Raw genomic sequence first — 18,586 nt, 5'->3', positions numbered from 1 at the left:
ATACGATGTGATATTTTGTCAGGGATACGTGATGGAAGTATCGCAATGGATCAGTGGCAATGTGAAATGACAGCTATTCTGAATTAACTATTGGCCCATGACTAATGCTTGTAACATCTCATAATACTGACAGTTTTGTGAGGCATCTATCATTTTGTAACCTGGTCTAATAATGATCATAAACTTGAAGCTATAAAATAATGAATTACTAACTGGGTAGAGCCGCATTCTCAACCCGAGTTAAAAGTAATGGGAATAGCGCACGCAAGAAAATAATCTGGATATTCTCATTCAACATAAAAGTCAGAGGTAACGAGATGCTAAAATCTGGTTCGGTTCATTTTTGGTCAAGTTACAAATCAGGCAACATTTATACAATATAACACGAACAACTCAAATACGTGGTGGTGGCAGCAATATATTTGGACAAGGGACCCAACTAGACAAAATGTATTTAACAGTATGCATCAGATTTATTGAAGCAACCGAGCATGATATTTGAAATTACCGATATGAGTATGATGAGCGAAGAAGTCCGTGACATACTAACATATCGCAAAATTGTATACCACAAACTTAGATTTGAGTATGCAGAAGGAAATACCCCCAGACAGATTTACATTGTACATTCAAAGTAGGAAAGTATGCTACTTACAGGTGACGTTTAATGCCACGGTGACTCAAAGTGACAAAATGGTACCCGTAAGCGTTTTTACGCTAATTCTGCTGCTGTCACTTTTGAAAGTTTTCACGGATTTCAGAAAGATCATTAATCATTATTATATCATACGCGCATATGGTGACATGGGTGAACACTCCAGGTCGGATAACTGGAGAAACATTTATGAAATGATGGGACTCGTTGAGAGAAGTTTTATGACATAAACTACTATTATCTATATGGTATAATACATTTTACTCGTATAAATTGCCATGTAAAACTACATTGTAATACTTAATCAGATTTATTTACTTTCTTTTACAGCAATGTATTCCAATTAACCCATGTGTAGAGGGGACTCATCGTTGTGCAAGAGACGCAAAATGTATGTTTTACGGACCTTACAATGAACCACAATATGGATGCAAGGTAAGACTGACAGGTTAAATTGTACCTTTTTTTAACTGTTAAAACAGGCTTTTAGTAACACCTATTCGGACATTGCATTTTGCTCCCTCTCAACAGTTCGAAGGGGCTTTTAAAGTCAGTGCTGCACCAGTAGCAACATCATTACCCAATAGCATGTCACGGTCAACGCTATATATAGCAGCATTCATTTGTCCAGTGAAGTACACACAGCTGCTTCGAATACGTATTTATAAATACGCACGTGACCACCTCCGAGCTGATAACAGCTTGTAGACTGTCATGTCATTGTGCACAATCTTACTACGAGTAAAAATGTCCCAGTAAGTGAAACAAAGGTTCAGAGAATGATATAAATTAGATTAGTGTACAGAAATACGCTTGTTTAAACATACAAAACGTATAACACTCACCACAGCAATCTTATGGGTGCTATCAATTCTCTCCCTGTGAAACAAGAAAAACGTTGCAATCACTTCTATTGCTTAATTAAAGTCGATAAGAAGCCAGTTTCTCATTGATTCATAACTTGTCCAATAAAATATCACACTTCTAAATGGCAGATAAATGTGTAGATCGAGATAGAGTACATCAAGACTTCTTCACACAGTTGTGTTATATATATAAAGATAAATTTATTTGTCAGTATACTTGTAGTAGATTCAACTTCTTCAGAATCTCAAAAGCAGACTAACTTAATTTGTGATTGTTTAAAATTATATAGAACTAATTTTAATAATAGGTCACCCCATAATAAGCTGTTCACCAATGAGGATTTTCAAAAGTAAGAGGTGTCCTCTTTATTAACCAATCATATTAATAATTAATATTCATTAGATTCAATTTCCAAGATGAGCAAGTGGTTGATTAGGAACAATTCTTGTGGTCCACTGCCATCCATTGTTTTTCTTCATATTTAGGAAATCTTTATTTCTAAGAAATTTGTTTTGTTATCATAAAGCCTTGAGGTTAATAGCTCCATGACCATGATAACGATGTTAATAACTCCATGAAAAACATTCTATACTGTTAAAATATCATGTCTCCCTCTTGTGTTAATTAATTAAGACAATTAATCTCTAATTAAATCAATTTAGAATATAAAATCATATTTTTAATTATCGATCATGATTCTTCATTTCAATGGACACGTCAAGATAATATCCAAAATGTTCGGAAGTTATATTTTGGAAAATATGTGTAGAGTTAGAAAATCTTCATTAACAATTCTGTTTAGTGAGCAACCTACTTCTAACTCAGGTTAAGGGTAGATTATCTATTGTTGGTCGAAGCAGCCAAAATAATTCTATTTTCATTATCTAAATAAATATATTATTGAAAAATAACACTTTAATGTTTTGCAAAAGTTCATTCTACAAATCATATACTTGAAAAACTTGCTTGATTTATTATTGTTGATGAGTTATATGCGTTTTACAAAAGTGTTGTTGTTTCAGTCCTCTTTATAACATAACTTAAGAACCATAGGACCTACAAAAGTATATTTGAATTCTTCTACACAATCGCTATGAAAATGATCAATGCAATTTTTGCCAAAGCTCACTACCATTCGCAAGATGCTGTGACCTACCAAATCGCAACAGTTTAAAATAGTTGCTAACCTTAATGTAAGAATAGCATTTATGTAGTAAAATTAAACTTCGGGATCTTGCCCAATATAACAAGTAATATTTTTGTCTTTTAGTTATTTGTTACAATATTTTATGAGAACATTACAAATTATCAATAATTTGGGCATTTATATGTCGAAGCTGTGAAAACTGTAAAACCGAATTGAAACCTAAAAGGTATTTCAGGGTAAAACCCTTATACAACATGTACAAGGACTTGACATTTTTAAGTGTGTGAGCCTAGGAATGACAAAATTGGAAGATCAGGACGATAATCTGACATACGTCAAAGATTCTCAAGAGGAAACTATGTATAGATACTTCATAAGTATCTAACAAGAGCCAGGAGCAGACAAGACAGTGTCGTGACACTTCCCTGTTTTATCAAGCACGTTGAAGTTATTAAATCATATGACAAAGAAATCCTTTAGATGACAAAGAGTTAAATTGGACAAGTACTTGTGTATTGCCAGACACGGCACTTGTCATTTTCATGTATCTTCATACATTTCAATTGTAGTTATAATTGTTAATTCTTTCCGGAATTAATTCAACTTTAAACGGTTGTGATTTTTATCAGCAAACATCCTGAATCTGAGTAGGATAACAAAGTAGATCAATAAATCAAAGCATTTTCAAATAGTTTCATTTATTAATCTATTTTCTAGTCCTACTCAGGGTTTTTATTTTGGACTTCCACTTATTGATCTCAAATTAATTCAAGTGAATGAGCACAAATTCGAAAGTGAAATAAAAACACATTTATCAGCAGACGACAGTATTCAATACGATCGATTTGGTACTTTAGTGGGTTTAATAGCATGTTTCCTGGTTTCCATCGAAGTCGAAGGTCACAATCGATATCAACTTAAACATGTTCAGGTTTAGTTCGCAGTATCTTACGAATGGTAGTGAGCTTTGGCAAAAATTGCATTGATTATTTCAAATAGAGAGCGTAAAGAAGAATTCAAATATCACAGATAGGCCTATACTTTTGTATAGGACCTGTGGCTCTTGAGTTATGTTGCAAAGAGGGCTGAAACAACATCACTTGTGTAAAACGTACATAACTCATTAACAACAATAAATCAAGCAAGTTTTCAAAGTATGTGATTTGTAGAATGAACTTCTGCAAAACATTGAATTATATATTGATCTAGATAATGAAAATCGATCTTTTTGGCTGACTCGACCAATAATGAATAGTCAACCCTTCAAAGACACTTTTACTCATAATTCTTGACCAGACATATTCTTAAAAAGCTATGTGCATTCTGGATTGCAGAGATTTGAAGTTCAATTTTTGAAGTCCCTGATCGGGGCTCCATGGGTTTTCTTTAAATTTAATCATGTTAATGTTATTCATGCAAAACCCCCACAAGCCACAAGGGACGAGCAAATAGACGATGACAAACATATATGGCAAACATATATGACGTGAAGAAGGAACAGTATGGTATTTCAGTGTAATTAGTATTTTTCATTCATACTGTATCATTTCTGTTAACAAATGATTGTTTCATCTGTTCCGCACAGTGTCACACAGGTTTTGCTGGGGATGGTTACCATTGTGCGCATGATAGTGATTTGGATTCATGGCCAGATGTTGGACTACCTTGTCAAGCTAAAGACGACTACACCCATTGCCAGCAGGTACGTATGTGGTAACCAAGATTATTTCTTGTCGCCACTTGCAGTAATTTACCTCTTTAAAAATCTATTCATCTGAATAAAAATCAAGTATGATCTAGGGTTTGATTAGTAAATGTTGGCCAAAGTCTTACCTTTTGATTTCTTTGATTCACATGTAGGATAACTGCCCCAGTGTACCTAACAGTGGTCAAGAAGACAACGACGGTGATGGACAAGGTGATGTCTGCGATGAGGACGATGATGATGATGGCATTGTAGATTCTTTGGTAAGATCCTGCAATACGATCTATAATATTAGCGTGACATTCTTCTAAAGTTTCATTTGGACAAATCAGAACACTTCTTTTAATTTTTTTCCTTACTTTTCTCCTCCTCCTTATTCTTTCCATCTTCTTCTCATTCTCATTATTTCTTTCTCTCTATGAGTCTTTCTCTCTCAACAATGCTGTAACTTCATTTTTCATTCCAATCAAAATGGCGTGACTTCAAAACTTCATTTTAAATATCATTATCAAGGATCTATATCGTATTAATAGTTAACTTGAGAAGGCTTTCTATAATCCTAGACATTCATATTTGACTGTCTTCCTCTCTTTACAGGATAACTGTCCATTCATAGCCAATACATACCAACAAGATGATGACAATGATGGTGTTGGTAATATCTGTGATAATTGTAAATGGGATTCTAATACCTTCCAAGAAGACACAGACAAAGATTCAAAAGGAGATGCTTGTGATCCAGATATTGATAATGATGGTGAGTATCATAAAATTATCATATACATAGTTTTTAATGTTTTTACTCGTTTCATTAACATGAATTTCATAAAGGGAAACAATGATTATAATGATAACCCATTTATCCAAAAGAAACTAGTGGAAAAAAAAGGAAATTGTTTATGATTAATAGGAATCAGTGAAATTATCAATCATGTTGGTAGACAAAGTATAAAACATACTCACAGAATACTTGGATCATTTACCCGAACGGGATCATAAGCAAATCATCTTGTATTTCGAGCTTATCATGTCATCTGCATCTGTTCATATTTTTTATTGTCTTGCAGGCTTCTTGAATGAATGGGATAACTGTCCATACGTGGCGAACGCCAATCAAGTCGATAGTGATGAAGATGGCTGGGGTGACCTCTGTGACAACTGCCCCTTCATCCTCAACCCTGACCAGGTAAGACAGCTTCATCATTCCATATCACATTTTTTCTATTTTTTTGCTGTATGCTGCTTAGCAGAAAGGGTATATATACTGTTGTATTAAAAACAATAGTCTGATAGTATTAGTAAAAAATGGATTAGTAACATTTTAGGTGTTTCAGATGTTTTCATAGTAGACATTGATTCTATTAAAAGTCGCAAATATATAGGATATATGCCATTTGAATAATTATGTATGTGGTGTTTTTTTTTTAATTCATAGACTGATAGTGATTCTGACAATGTAGGTGATGAATGTGACACAGACTTGGACATTGATGATGATGGACATCAAGATGATCTGGACAATTGTCCATACATTCCCAATGCCAGTCAACTAGATCACGACTACGATGGAATCGGTAAGCTTTCCTTATTGTTTATCTTTGATTTTAACGTTCAAATCTGTTACCTTCTTTTGCATGAAATATTGATGCCGTACATTTGAATGAAACACTGAATGAAAGACCAAAGAGCATCTCACAAAGTGCCTGTAATAGGTTCTGCAGAAAAAATAAACAAGTTTATGCAAATGGTTATTAAGTAATGGTAACCCATATTGTTATCTTACTTTTAGGTGACGCCTGTGACGAAGACGATGACAATGATGGTATCCCAGATTATGCTGATAACTGTAAACTCATCTACAATCCAGGCCAAAATGACACCAATGGTAAGGCATAGAAAATGATAAGGTATACAAATATTACCAGGCAATTATCAGATACATGATCTCCCATACATAATTATTATACATGCTTTATGGGAGTAAAGATTACATTTTTAATTGATGAATTTATCTTATTACCATTTCACCCTTTCTCTTTGATTGTATAATGTGTGAATTCTGTACATGTGTCCTAAGAGCTGTACGTAATTCCACGTCTTACCTTTTTACAGATAACGGCAGAGGTGATCCATGTGAGTTTGACTTTGATGGGGATGGTGTCCCAGATTATCAAGATACCTGTCCAGAGAACGCCCTTATCTCAACCACAGATGTTTCTAAATTCCAATCTATCCTCATGGATCCATCCGGAGTGGCTCAACATGATCCGCATTGGATTGTCAGGAATAGAGGCAAAGAAGTGGTACAGACTGTCAACGGAGACCCTGGACTTGCTATTGGTAAGAATTACACCTTGCTGTTCCTTCTTGTTCTGTGCAATTGACAGTTGACTGGTTCTTTTTCTAAATCAAAGATGCATGACCAAGTTATGACAGGGTGAACATAATTTTATCAACATAATGTTGAATATAACTTGTGCAGTGAATATAAAACTGGTGTGGTAACTACTTATTGGAGTAAAGCAAATGGCAAACTAAAATTACTATTCTTGATGAAGAGGGTGTTAACCTGTGGTGCTCTTTGTTTTCACTTTCAAGGTTATGATGAATTCGAAGAGGTTAAATTTAGTGGTACCTTCTATGTGAACACCGAAAAAGATGACGATTATGCAGGTTTTATCTTTGGTTACCAATCAAGTCATAGATTCTATGCAGTCATGTGGAAACAGATTTCACAACCATATTGGCATACATTGGATGATGACAAGATGGCAAATGCTACTGCCGGCTTACAACTTAAGGTAAGAAATCATTTATTGTTTCATCGGTTTTGCAGTATTACTATGACCTTGGAATAGAATACAAATCACACTATGAACAAGAGACAAGCAGTGACCACCTCTGTAAAGTTTATCAGGAGCAAATTTACATAGGGCTAGAGTAAATACTGCACTTTCTGAAAAGCATTTGTCATGACATTCCTGAACGATGAAAAATATGTTTGTTTGGCTGGTTTACCAGATGTGAATGCAAGACTTTGACAAACTTAACCTGCCGAATGTCCCATTTAAAATAAACAAACAACAAAACAGTTATCTCAAAGTGTGATTTGCTTTGGGAAGTACTTGGAACAGTAAGTTTGATTGAATGATACAATTACAATTATTGCAACTATAAATTATTAAAATTGCATGTCATACATACTATATTCTGCACTCATAGAAGTTATGAGCTGATGAAAATTAAACTCGACGTCCAAGAAGGATACATGCTGCACTTTACAAAGTGCTGAGTTGACATTCCTGTTTGGGTAGGAAATGAGTTGCAAGAACATGGCCAATCAAAATGACATGTCTACATCTATCGCCTACGCCATCACCTGTAAACAGTCAACTATAAATACTTTGAACTTTGCTGAAAGCTTCTAGGGGAAAACAATGTTGTTATAAAGTCATTTCACATTTATATAACTTTCAACAATATATTTGCCCTTTCTGATCAATTTCCAATGTTGAAACTCACAAAATGTAAGTAAGATTGAGTCTTATCGTAGACAAGTCGTTATGAATTGAATAATATGTTACGATTAGGTGATCCTCCAAATCACTGGCAGCAGAAATTGAATCAATGAATATTTCAGTACTTATAGATCAGAATCGCAAAATAGTTAAGGCTTTATTTAGACCGAGTTACGGTGGTCTCCAAGGTGTGGTTCCGGAGAACCACTTCGCTCCGGATGGTCACAAAGGTTCTCGGATGCAAAGTTACTCAATGATAGGTTATAATATTTTTACGAGTACGCCGTCGATTATTACAGTACGTGGTCGAGACACATCTGACAAAAGCTCAACAACTCTCACAGGGATCTGTTGCACCGGTACTCTGATAACCAACGGCGTACTCGCAGAAATAGTATAATACCTACGAATTCCCATCAAGAATTACCGCTTATCTATACTTATTTACTCAATGATATTGATACCAATATCCAGAGGTTAAAAATGCCACCATGATCTAGAGGCAATGTGGTTCTCTCAGTAGTAACAAAACAAACTCCGCCGGCGGAGAAAGAATGAAAGAAAATAAAACACTACAGATAACTTGTACAGTTTAGAAAAGAAAACTTCCGAGTAATTAGAAATATACGTGAGAGGTATAGATAGTGGAATGAGTCCAACAATTTTTTATTACGTTGAATATTTTGCAAACTCATTGTAACAGATATTTGCCAGATAGGAGGGCAGATCTATTTTTAGTTCCTATATTGCCAACTTGAATGATCAGAAGTAGTGATCACGTTTTGGTTTGTATCTTGTTTCCATTCCCGGGTTCCTCCGGTTGCCTGTGTTGTGTAATGTCTGACAGATCACCTGTCGTGGCAATTGGCATACTGTGACTCGGAAGCCCGCCACCCCACCCGGGGGCTCCATAGAGGCAGCCCGTGATAAAATCAAGACCCAATGCTCAATGCAACATTCAGGATACAATGTAAACCACATTAGGCAACTCCGGGAAGTCGAGGAAGCTGTTGCAAATAGCTTCTATGAAACTAGTCTCACCTGAGGCTTCACTTATTCCGCCCGAATGTAGAAGTCATTGTCAGATATGTATGGAATGTTAAATCTGTGGACACACTTGATGAACGTTGAACAGGTGACGGAATGTGGCTTCCCCTCAGATAGTTCATAGAGCACATGGCTGATTGTGACCAATTGAAATAGAAGCAACCTATTTATATATGGTTCAATGTCATGTGTTCTTGCCATGTGCAAGTGTAGGGGCCTATTCTAAACTAATCGTCAACAGGTGATCAAAGGAACTAGTGTTATTTATTCATGGGCGTTAATTAGACAAGATCAAATACTCGTTTCCTAATTCGGCATAAAATCGTATTGGATGCTTGGGTGCAACATCGCTGCTCATATATATTGCAGCTAGCTTATTGTGCCAAAGGTACAACTGAAAAGAAACGCTTTATTCTGGAGAATAACTTAAAATATGAACATCTCAATCATTCTCAGTCAATTCTATTAAGGCACAAACAAATTAAACAACAGTAACAAGTATTGGTGACAATCCTTACGTAGCTAGTCAGTTTTACCTAAAATGAACTGACACAGCAAATGACAGCCAACAAGAAGGAGGGGGGGGAAAATGACAGGAAATTTGTCTTGTGCAAAAGGATAAGCTGCTTTCATTGGAATGGCTAGATTGCAAGCTGTTCAGGAAACTTATTAATTTCCCGCTCAGGAATAACGTCCCTCGTCACCTCTCACGTGACCTACATCCTCTGCTCTTCATAAGTATTGATACTTACAATACAGAATTTGATTAAGGTTACGCTGATCTTTGGACAAATTATACGAAAACCAGATTGCTTTATAAGAACTTGCATGCCTGAATTTTTAATGAACATGATGAAGTCAAGTATTGCATTTGCAGCATAGGCCCTCTGCTTGAAACTGGAAAAAAAATCACACCTGTTGTGCTGACAATGCAGTATCTGAATTGCTTTGAATTTTACCAATGACATCCATACTTTCACGACATCCGATCATTTTCTTGGTATGCTTGTCATTGATTTGAAGGTTTGTAGCAAGGGTAACTTGATGTCTCATTTGTTGTTATATTTATATTTTCTTTAGTTAATCAACTCGACCACAGGACCTGGAGAAAATTTGAGAAATGCTATGTGGCATACGGGAGATACAGAAGGCCAGGTAAGCTCACTACTTTGTTAATTCCCCCTTTTTAAATTTAATAGAAGATTGTATTTGGAAATCTGAAGCTTAAGTTTGATTTGAAAAGTTTTTCCTTTCATAAACCTAGTCAAATCAAATCCAAAGGTAAAATATCACATTGCCCGACCATTTGCCAACTGGCTGAATTATTGCATGCCACTTTCAACCCTAACCAAGATCGAAAGTGTGGCTTCGAATCTCGAATACGCCGTGGCTAATAGAACGGTAATTGGAGTTCTACTCCTGTCCCACCCGTTGACCTTTTTTTTGCAAAGAAACGTTTCGGACAGACACAACACTATTTCTCGGCTTTAAATTTCTTCCAACCAATTATAGTCAACGTTGTTTCATTCAACTGAAAACCCCTTCAAATATCTTCTAATACTATTGGCTAACCGATGTCACGCATCCCATGGGTTTAAAGTATCAAATTTAGCTTTGATATCCATAGAGATTGCTAAGCTAGACGGTAATTAGCTTGGACTCTATTAAACGTTTATTACGGATATGAGAATAACCGGTTATTTAGGTCCGGGATGTAGAGAAAATCTCTGGGACTTTATTGAGAAGAGGGCGTTTGTAATCTCTGTGCAACGTTGTTGTCCTTTGGGAGACACCATAAAGTAATAATAGGTTGTGTTGAATGGCATCTTGCATAACCAAGGTGTATCTGAAAGAACCTGGCAATGTCATTGTATTTCCCTTGTAATGTTTTAAGGTTGCATACAACCTCACATGAGTGCATTTGATTATTATGCAGCCACCACAGGTTTCATGTAAGAGTGAATTGAACTTACTAATCATTATTTTAAAGCCATTTACTGAGCATGTGAGCTGTGGGCTGAGTTGTTATATAGCTGTTGTGTAATATCATATAAAGGCAGATATGCCAAGAAAAAGAACCAGACATACCTATTCCAACTAGGCACACCAACGTTTCGACGAATCCTTCATTCTGCAGAAGGGTTGTGATGGTATCGACCTTGATTTCACTTTATCTTCAGTTGATAGTATATTGCATATGTCTCAGTGCCGATAAACGAATCCAATATCCTCAAAACTCTGCTGCAGAATAAAAACTCAGTCACAGCATTAATATTTCATTATTATTCAATTTTAAGGAAAATATTACATATGATTTTCTATCTCTCTGCAGGTCACAACGATATGGAGTGATCCTAAAGAAATTGGCTGGAAAGATTTTACAGCTTACAGATGGATATTAGTACATAAACCAGAAACAGGCTATATGAGGTAATTTGAAATCATGAAAACAATCCAATGTCAACGCACAAATCAAAATAATTTGTCTGCTTGCCTCATTTCGACGCTAGTTATTAAATAAATAATTCGATTTCTCCATTATGACCATGGTCAAGATCTTTGTTCTAAGGTGCAATATTTTTCTCATGTAATTCCTCTGACATCTGTGCACTTCAAACAAAATGTACAGTGACTCTGAGATAATGTTTCATAAACACATAAACATTCCTTTAAAGAGGAGCTCCTGGCTTCGTCAAGTCTTGATTCTGATCTTATCATATCAGGACCCAAGTATGTTCTACGGCGAACAAACAGTGAAACCAATAATACAATAATCTTTGAAGAATGGTCAAAATTTACAAATTTCATTTTTTTTCCTCTTTTTTTTTACAAATTTTAAAATTTTTCTTTCAAATATTTATTTTTGTAAATAAAAAGCAACACAACACACATACAAAAAAACAAATTCAGTACTTACTCCTATATCTTTATCTGTCCACAGAGTAAAAGTTTTTGAAGGTGCTCGAGTGTTAGCAGATTCTGGGCCACAGTATGATACAACGTTAAGAGGGGGCAGGCTTGGTCTCTATTGCTTCTCACAAGAAATGGTCTTCTTCTCAGATCTGGAATTTAGATGTGATTCGGAGCTGGATGATGAATAAGTGAGTATTATATTAATGTCATTACACTGATAATGTATTTACTTATTTTAATCATTCACTTAGTCCGATTTCTATACTGCGCCAATAAAGTATCCTTACACTTGGAAAAATAATCACAATTTCAAAACTGGGCAATATTGGGTTAAATTTGTTTTTTTAATAGATGCACTATCTAATCCTGCACATTATGACAACACATTGAATCCAATGTGACCTCAGGAAGTAAAGTTACAAGCAATTGAATAGACGAAGGTCCAGTTTTAAAAGTGACAAACTGGCCTATACAAGGCTCAAAAAGATTCCAACAAGCGAACCAAAGAGACAACACAGTTTCTTCAATGAAGCGTTATTTAAAACAGTTTTTATTTCAGTTTTTACTTCTCTATACTTTTCATAACTTTCATGTTATTTGTCAGTTCTTTTGTTTCAGTTTTCTTTTGTTCCTTTTGTTTTAAATTAAAGCCAAACGCATAAATTAGCCATTCACCACTCCCAAACCAGATGTCTAGTCAGTGGAGTTTTGAATAGGCCAGTTTGTCACTTTCAAAACGGGACCTTCGTCTAATCAAATGCTTGTAACTTTGCTTCTTGAAGTCACATTGGATTCAATGTGGTGTCATAATGTGCAGGATTAGCTAGTGCATCTATTAAAAAAACAAATTTACCCCAATATTGTTCAGTTTGGGAATTGTGATTATTTTTCCAAGTGTAAGGATATTTTATTGGCGCAGTATATATTATCAGTCCATAAGAGTGCCAAATATGGAAAATTAGTAGTGCATTATTGATACCCGCCCAGAGTAATGGCTGCACTGGGTTAATCTCATTATCCCCTTCATGACTGGACCGGCAATTCCACAAGGTCAACCATGATATGCACATGTATTCAGTAGATACACCATATCCTTTACTGTGGAAGCTAACTTTCTGGTGAATACGGTCAAAAATCTGAAGCTTATTCAAAGAGAACCAACCCTTGTCATTTCAATTATATGTGATTTCTTGGTGTGTACATTTCCCATAATACATCACCACACCACGTGCTGCTGAACAGCCAAGGTCAAAGGTCATGCTTTCCATATTTGGTGTTCTGGGACTGAACATAGTAAGTAGCATGGAAATATTATAATTAACAATCGTTCATTCTGGTAAAGGTCATGTCAACAAAAAAAACTTGTATAAACTTACTGAAACATGTAATTATATTAATTTCGTACCTTTATATTATTTCTATCACAGCTTCAACAGAACATCGTAGATGTGAGATAGCCATGCAGTACGTACAGTTTCACAGAGTATTAACTAAGCCATGACACGGCTCTTCTTTGTGGATTTTAAAACTTGACACTTACCAAAAGTCTCATTAATTAGACCTTCTTGGGAACTGAAATTTCAAAAGATGTGATACCAAATCTGCAAAGTTATGAAAACATCCTTGTGCTCTGTTGTTACTACTATGAAGACCCAAAGGCGGCTGAAGGGAAAGCAGGGAGCTTTCAATGGATTCCGAATTCCTTCATCACTGATGTGAGCATTATCGGGAATCTCGGGAAAGGTCTCTGCAAGCTTACATTGAATCCATTGATTTGGATGTGGTTTTACCCAATTTGACTGCTTCTTTTAGTGATGAAAATTATAATATTTGTCTCTTCAAAAAATTGTACAGTGTACATGTATTATTGTTTAATGTAAATGTATATATGCAAAAAAATCTGGATAATTATGATATTATTTTAAAAAGAGGTATATATGACTTGTGGTGTTAAGGTGTATGGCAGATGACCACAGATTGCTGAGTACATTTATAATGATTTATGTGTTGTATTAAAGGCAATACATCTAATTAGCGCTGATAAAGCTATCAGCATTATCAATGTTCTGTCAGGGATAATAATGTTTTAAAGCAAACAGCAAGCCAGAAGGGTTTAAAGTGTTAAACCCTTCACAAGATGTAAACCATGTCCGGTGCACAGTTTAATCTTATTCCTTTTGGCTTGCTGGATCACAAATTAAAACATTATCGTCCCCAGTGGTGCGCCGATAGCTTTATCGGCACTAATTAGATGTCGTGCCTGAAACAAACTGTGAAATAAACGAAAATATTAGTTTGTGTTTACTTCATAGTTAGTTTACATTAATGAGCAAAAGGTTGAAGATAATTATTCAGGGACAAAAAGGAAACTTTATATTGTGTCTTAATATTCGACGTGTCTTACCATCAGAAAAAGAGGAGAAAAACACCGCCTTGTATAATAGCATATTAATGCACGACAAAAATATTCTATAATTATTATTATCGATTTACTATTCTATTTTGTTTACATTTTTTGAAATCTAATCTATGCATTTATTCACAGATTACGTATTCTTGTATCTGTGATTTTCTCTGGGAATGAATTGAGACATAATGTGTCTGCATCAAGTTCAGCTAATTCAGAATATTTCATGATTGTAATAGGGTTTTATGGTGTAGTCATATCTTTAATTGTTGAAAATATGATTTGTACAAACGTTTAATAAGGCATGGTTATACACTAAACAATAAACATATTAAATTAACCAATTGCAAAATAAGCAATTGTGAAAGATTATACGAATACCTGCACGCAGCAATAATATTTTTTTGGAAAAAAGTAAAGTTTTGAACTACAACTTTAATTTAGACTAATTACTCCTATAGATTTGAAAACAACTTAACATTATACATGGCTGTATATTTATTTATTGTGTTTGTAGCGTATGATAAAGCCATGCGTGTAGTAATAATAATCAGTCCTAAACCAATAACATTTATTTGAAACCAATTAAGCAGTTTGAGAATTGGTGCTATCTTGGTTTTCTATTTGTTTCGTTAACCTTTTGTTCTCAATATGAAATTTTTACTAAGTAACCTGTTCGTATATATAAATTATGATTATATTGTATAGTATTAGTCAAAACAAACTACGGTTTGATATTTTTGTGCATTTATTTATAATATATGTATTAAATGTTGTAATGTGTGAATGTGTCTTGCTTTGTCAATATAATGCTGCTCCGAGGGTTGTTAGTGTGTATTTCTGTCTGTAAAAAATTTTGTATTTTGTAAAAGTGATACGGTCTCCACTGTTTTAGTAAATTTACATTTAGTGTATTGTGACACGAAATCATTTATCAGATTTTTAAACCAATTAAACAAAGCATGAAATGCTAATAATCGTAAGTTGTGGGGAATTTCGTGGGACGGATCGTTAGCAGAAGTCAAAATTCTGCACACCAAAATGTATGATGTATTTGCATGTATGTGTTTTTTTGTAATAAAATTTGAAATGGATGAAGGGATGATACATGCGTGATAATTGTGTGATTAATGTACACCATATTTTTAATTCAGTGGAGGGCGGACACCCCAGGCGCGGATGAGGGGGGGGGGCGGGCCCGGCCACCCTCCTTCCAAAAACAATGGAGAGAAGGGAAAGGGGAAAACGAGAAGAGAAGAGAAAACGGTAAATTGCACGTAATTGAGTAGACCAAATGCCTTAAAAAACTGGACGATCGTAAGCATAAATGTATAATATGCAGGCCTGTGATTATTTTAGGCTTACCTTAAAGGTGGGTCCTCGGTCCAAAAGCATGTGAACATTTCTGCGGGTCAGTATTAAGACGGAATCAATACTGACTCCATCATGCATGCTTTAGATATATATTTGCGAGTCAGCCGAGTCTCAAGTCTTAAAAGTGTCAGTGGACCAGTGTAACATTAAAATTTTTACAATTGAGTTCGGGCCCTTTTCGGAGCGCTCGCTACGGCGGCCCCCTTATTTGGCTTAACTTTGCAAAAAGCTTCTAATTTCGGTCTTGCTAGATTTACTTCGCAACTGTTTTGCTTAAAAGTATGCCCAGCTTAGAAATAAAAACACAACTTGCTTGATTTTATTATTGTTTACTAATATGCACGAGTGTAATCTTGTGCGTATAAGCCCGTTATCCTTTGTTTAAAATACAAAATTAATGGACTCCTAAAAACACCAAATAAACCGATGGCGCTGTGCAGCTTTGGCTGTTGGTGCCAGCGAGGGCAGACAGGCGCTTGGTGTGTTTTCGTGGTTTCGTTTTGCGGATTGGGAGATGTTAATAATTTTGGGTTGCTTAGTATCAATGTATTTTTTGTAAACATTATCAGTGCTTATTGCATCTGTTTAAATGAATGAAATGAAAGGTACTTTATAAAATCAAAATAATTATTCTCGTCATCTATACTATCAATCATAACAGTCTTACCCCTGCTTAACGAAATTGAACAATATTCAATATCCAATGCAATTAGTATCCTCACTACAATAAAAACAAAACCCCCCACCCAATATGATCACAAATTGACACGGAAGCTTCATACCATCATTTCAATAAAATTTAATTCAATCCAAAACGGTCCTGTCATACACCTCCCCCACTCAAACACATATCTTTTACATTTAATCATCTTCCCCTCTTCTCTAGAAAGAATCATTCTAATACCAAATCTAAACACCATGGAATTCACCACATCACGAACAAGCTCACATTGGGCGCCCATTCCCTTTATAAAGGAATTTTTATTTGTTATGATATAAATATTGTAAATTGTTATCAGGAAGAATTGGATTCACAATACCCTTTAAATTCTCTATTTTGTTCGGGGCCACTATTACTCCAACGGACGGGGTAATTGTGCCCCCTAAAACCAATTAACATAATGTTAAATATTATGCAAATAGTAATATATTTTCAAATTATATTTATCACATATTATAGGTACCCGTTGCCTCTATCCACTTAAGCAGAAATTTTACTTCTTCAGTTCATACTTAAAGAATTACATGGTAAAAATGTAAAAAAAGGGCCACAATTATCACAGTCTCCCCATAGGTTTTTTTTTACAAAGTGTATTTGTAGCCAGCCATTATTCACAAATTGTACAAATTGTATTAATTACATTTTAATAAAGTTCTATGGGCAACACGAATACTAGCAGGCCCGTACGCAGGATTTTTTTTGGGGGTGCTGATTTTGAAAAAGTGGACTTTTTTCCAAAGGGGGGGGGGGCGATTTTGTAAAAAGTGGACTTTTCCCCCCAAAATTGGACCTTTTTGACCAAAAAACCGTAAAAACCTGATTTTTTTTGCTCGCTACGCTCGCAAATTCTTAAATTTTGGGACTTTTTGTATACTTTTGGTCGCACCTCCCGCACCCCCCCCCCCCTGCGTACGGGCCTGAATACTAGTATTTTATAGATCTACAGCGACGTTGCACTTCCGGTTTCCGTTTATTGTACTCCCATCAAATTCGAATTGTGTGCGTACCTCTTCTGAAAATGCGTATAATTTAGGTATCTTCACGGATCACGTACGTTTATTCACACTATTAAAAAAAGGGGGAGGCGACCATTGAATTTCACCTAAATGATAATGGTTTTGTAGGAGACGTACGTTAACATAACTTTGTTAATGATCATATTACAATGGTAAGAAAAATTACCAGAAAGATTATCCGTATGACACAGTTGTAAAACATACGTCATGTAGGTTTTACACTGTATTGACTTACAACGTCAAAGATTTTAAGCAAATAAATATCACTTAAACATAGTGGAAGCAAATTATAGAATCTCGCAAAATCAAGGAAAAAGTTACTGTTTCATCATAAAGCATTTTAACAAACACTATAACGAGTGGGGGGAAGGGGGGGGGTTACGTCCCCGGAACGTCCCCCCGGCCCCCGCACTCCGTTCATCCGCGGGTATTCATGCTCGTCGAAAATTTCGCGAAATAAGGGGTGTTTTCAGATGAAGAAACGCGATTCGCGAAACACACAAAAAAGGGGTGTTTTTTCAAACCACGTGTTCGCGAAATTGAAAAAAAAAGGGTATTTTCATCGAGCAGCCTACACGTTTCTGCCAGAAACGAGTATTATTAGAAATATCGTTCGCGTTTTAGGGAAAATAGGGGTATTTTCGAAGGGCAAATAATTCGCGAAATCGCTAAAAAAAGGGGTGTTTTTCCCTTAAAAACTTCGCGAAATGAGATGCAAAAGGGGGTGTTTTTAAAGTTCACCGACAAGCATGAATACCCGCGGATGCACGGAGTGCGGGGACCGGGAACGTCCCCCTAAAAACTGCCGTACGCGATTTGACCTGATGCTAAGTGTATGCACAATATCAAAGAGCAACGGCATTCCGTAGTGTAAAGTCGCTGATTAAGTAAAAAGACACTAACATACGTCAAATAAATGTTGAAGTAGAAACCGACGTACATGTTTAGTCATTCCCCAAAGAATGCATAATAAGCAAATGGGCATGGTAAGCGGACCACAAAATCTCACAAAATCTTACAGTGGTTAGATGCCTGAGTAAAAAGCCAGAGGATGATTTAAGCACTTCCCAGCAAGTCTTGCGGTTAGCACAGCTGTGTGAGTGAACATGACACCACTGCCCGCCCACTGCATACACACGTGCATGGTGAAATTTGAATTTTGACAGATATATTTACAATAAAAAACACCTTCTAAAGGTTGGTCGATTTCACATTT

The 18,586-nt window shown here is 35.6% G+C and overlaps 1 protein-coding gene across 1 annotated transcript in view; it reads left to right on the top strand.

The window, feature by feature from the left end:
- LOC140152994 (thrombospondin-1-like) overlaps nt 1–15,353 on the top strand; it is a 35,908-nt gene extending 20,555 nt beyond the window's left edge. The window contains 13 exon segments of the mRNA XM_072175563.1: nt 986–1,090; nt 4,255–4,371; nt 4,530–4,637; nt 4,972–5,131; nt 5,442–5,560; nt 5,810–5,948; nt 6,164–6,259; nt 6,487–6,714; nt 6,973–7,175; nt 10,020–10,094; nt 11,272–11,369; nt 11,881–12,040; nt 13,280–15,353. Of these exon segments, the coding sequence (XP_072031664.1) occupies nt 986–1,090; nt 4,255–4,371; nt 4,530–4,637; nt 4,972–5,131; nt 5,442–5,560; nt 5,810–5,948; nt 6,164–6,259; nt 6,487–6,714; nt 6,973–7,175; nt 10,020–10,094; nt 11,272–11,369; nt 11,881–12,040 (1,608 nt within the window). The 3' untranslated portion in view covers nt 13,280–15,353.
- Nucleotides 15,354–18,586: the final 3,233 nt, after the last annotated feature.

This window comes from Amphiura filiformis, chromosome 5, assembly GCF_039555335.1.
Source record: "Amphiura filiformis chromosome 5, Afil_fr2py, whole genome shotgun sequence".
In the NCBI taxonomy this organism is placed as follows: Eukaryota; Metazoa; Echinodermata; class Ophiuroidea; order Amphilepidida; family Amphiuridae; genus Amphiura; species Amphiura filiformis.
This window is presented reverse-complemented; position numbering and strand designations above follow the sequence as displayed.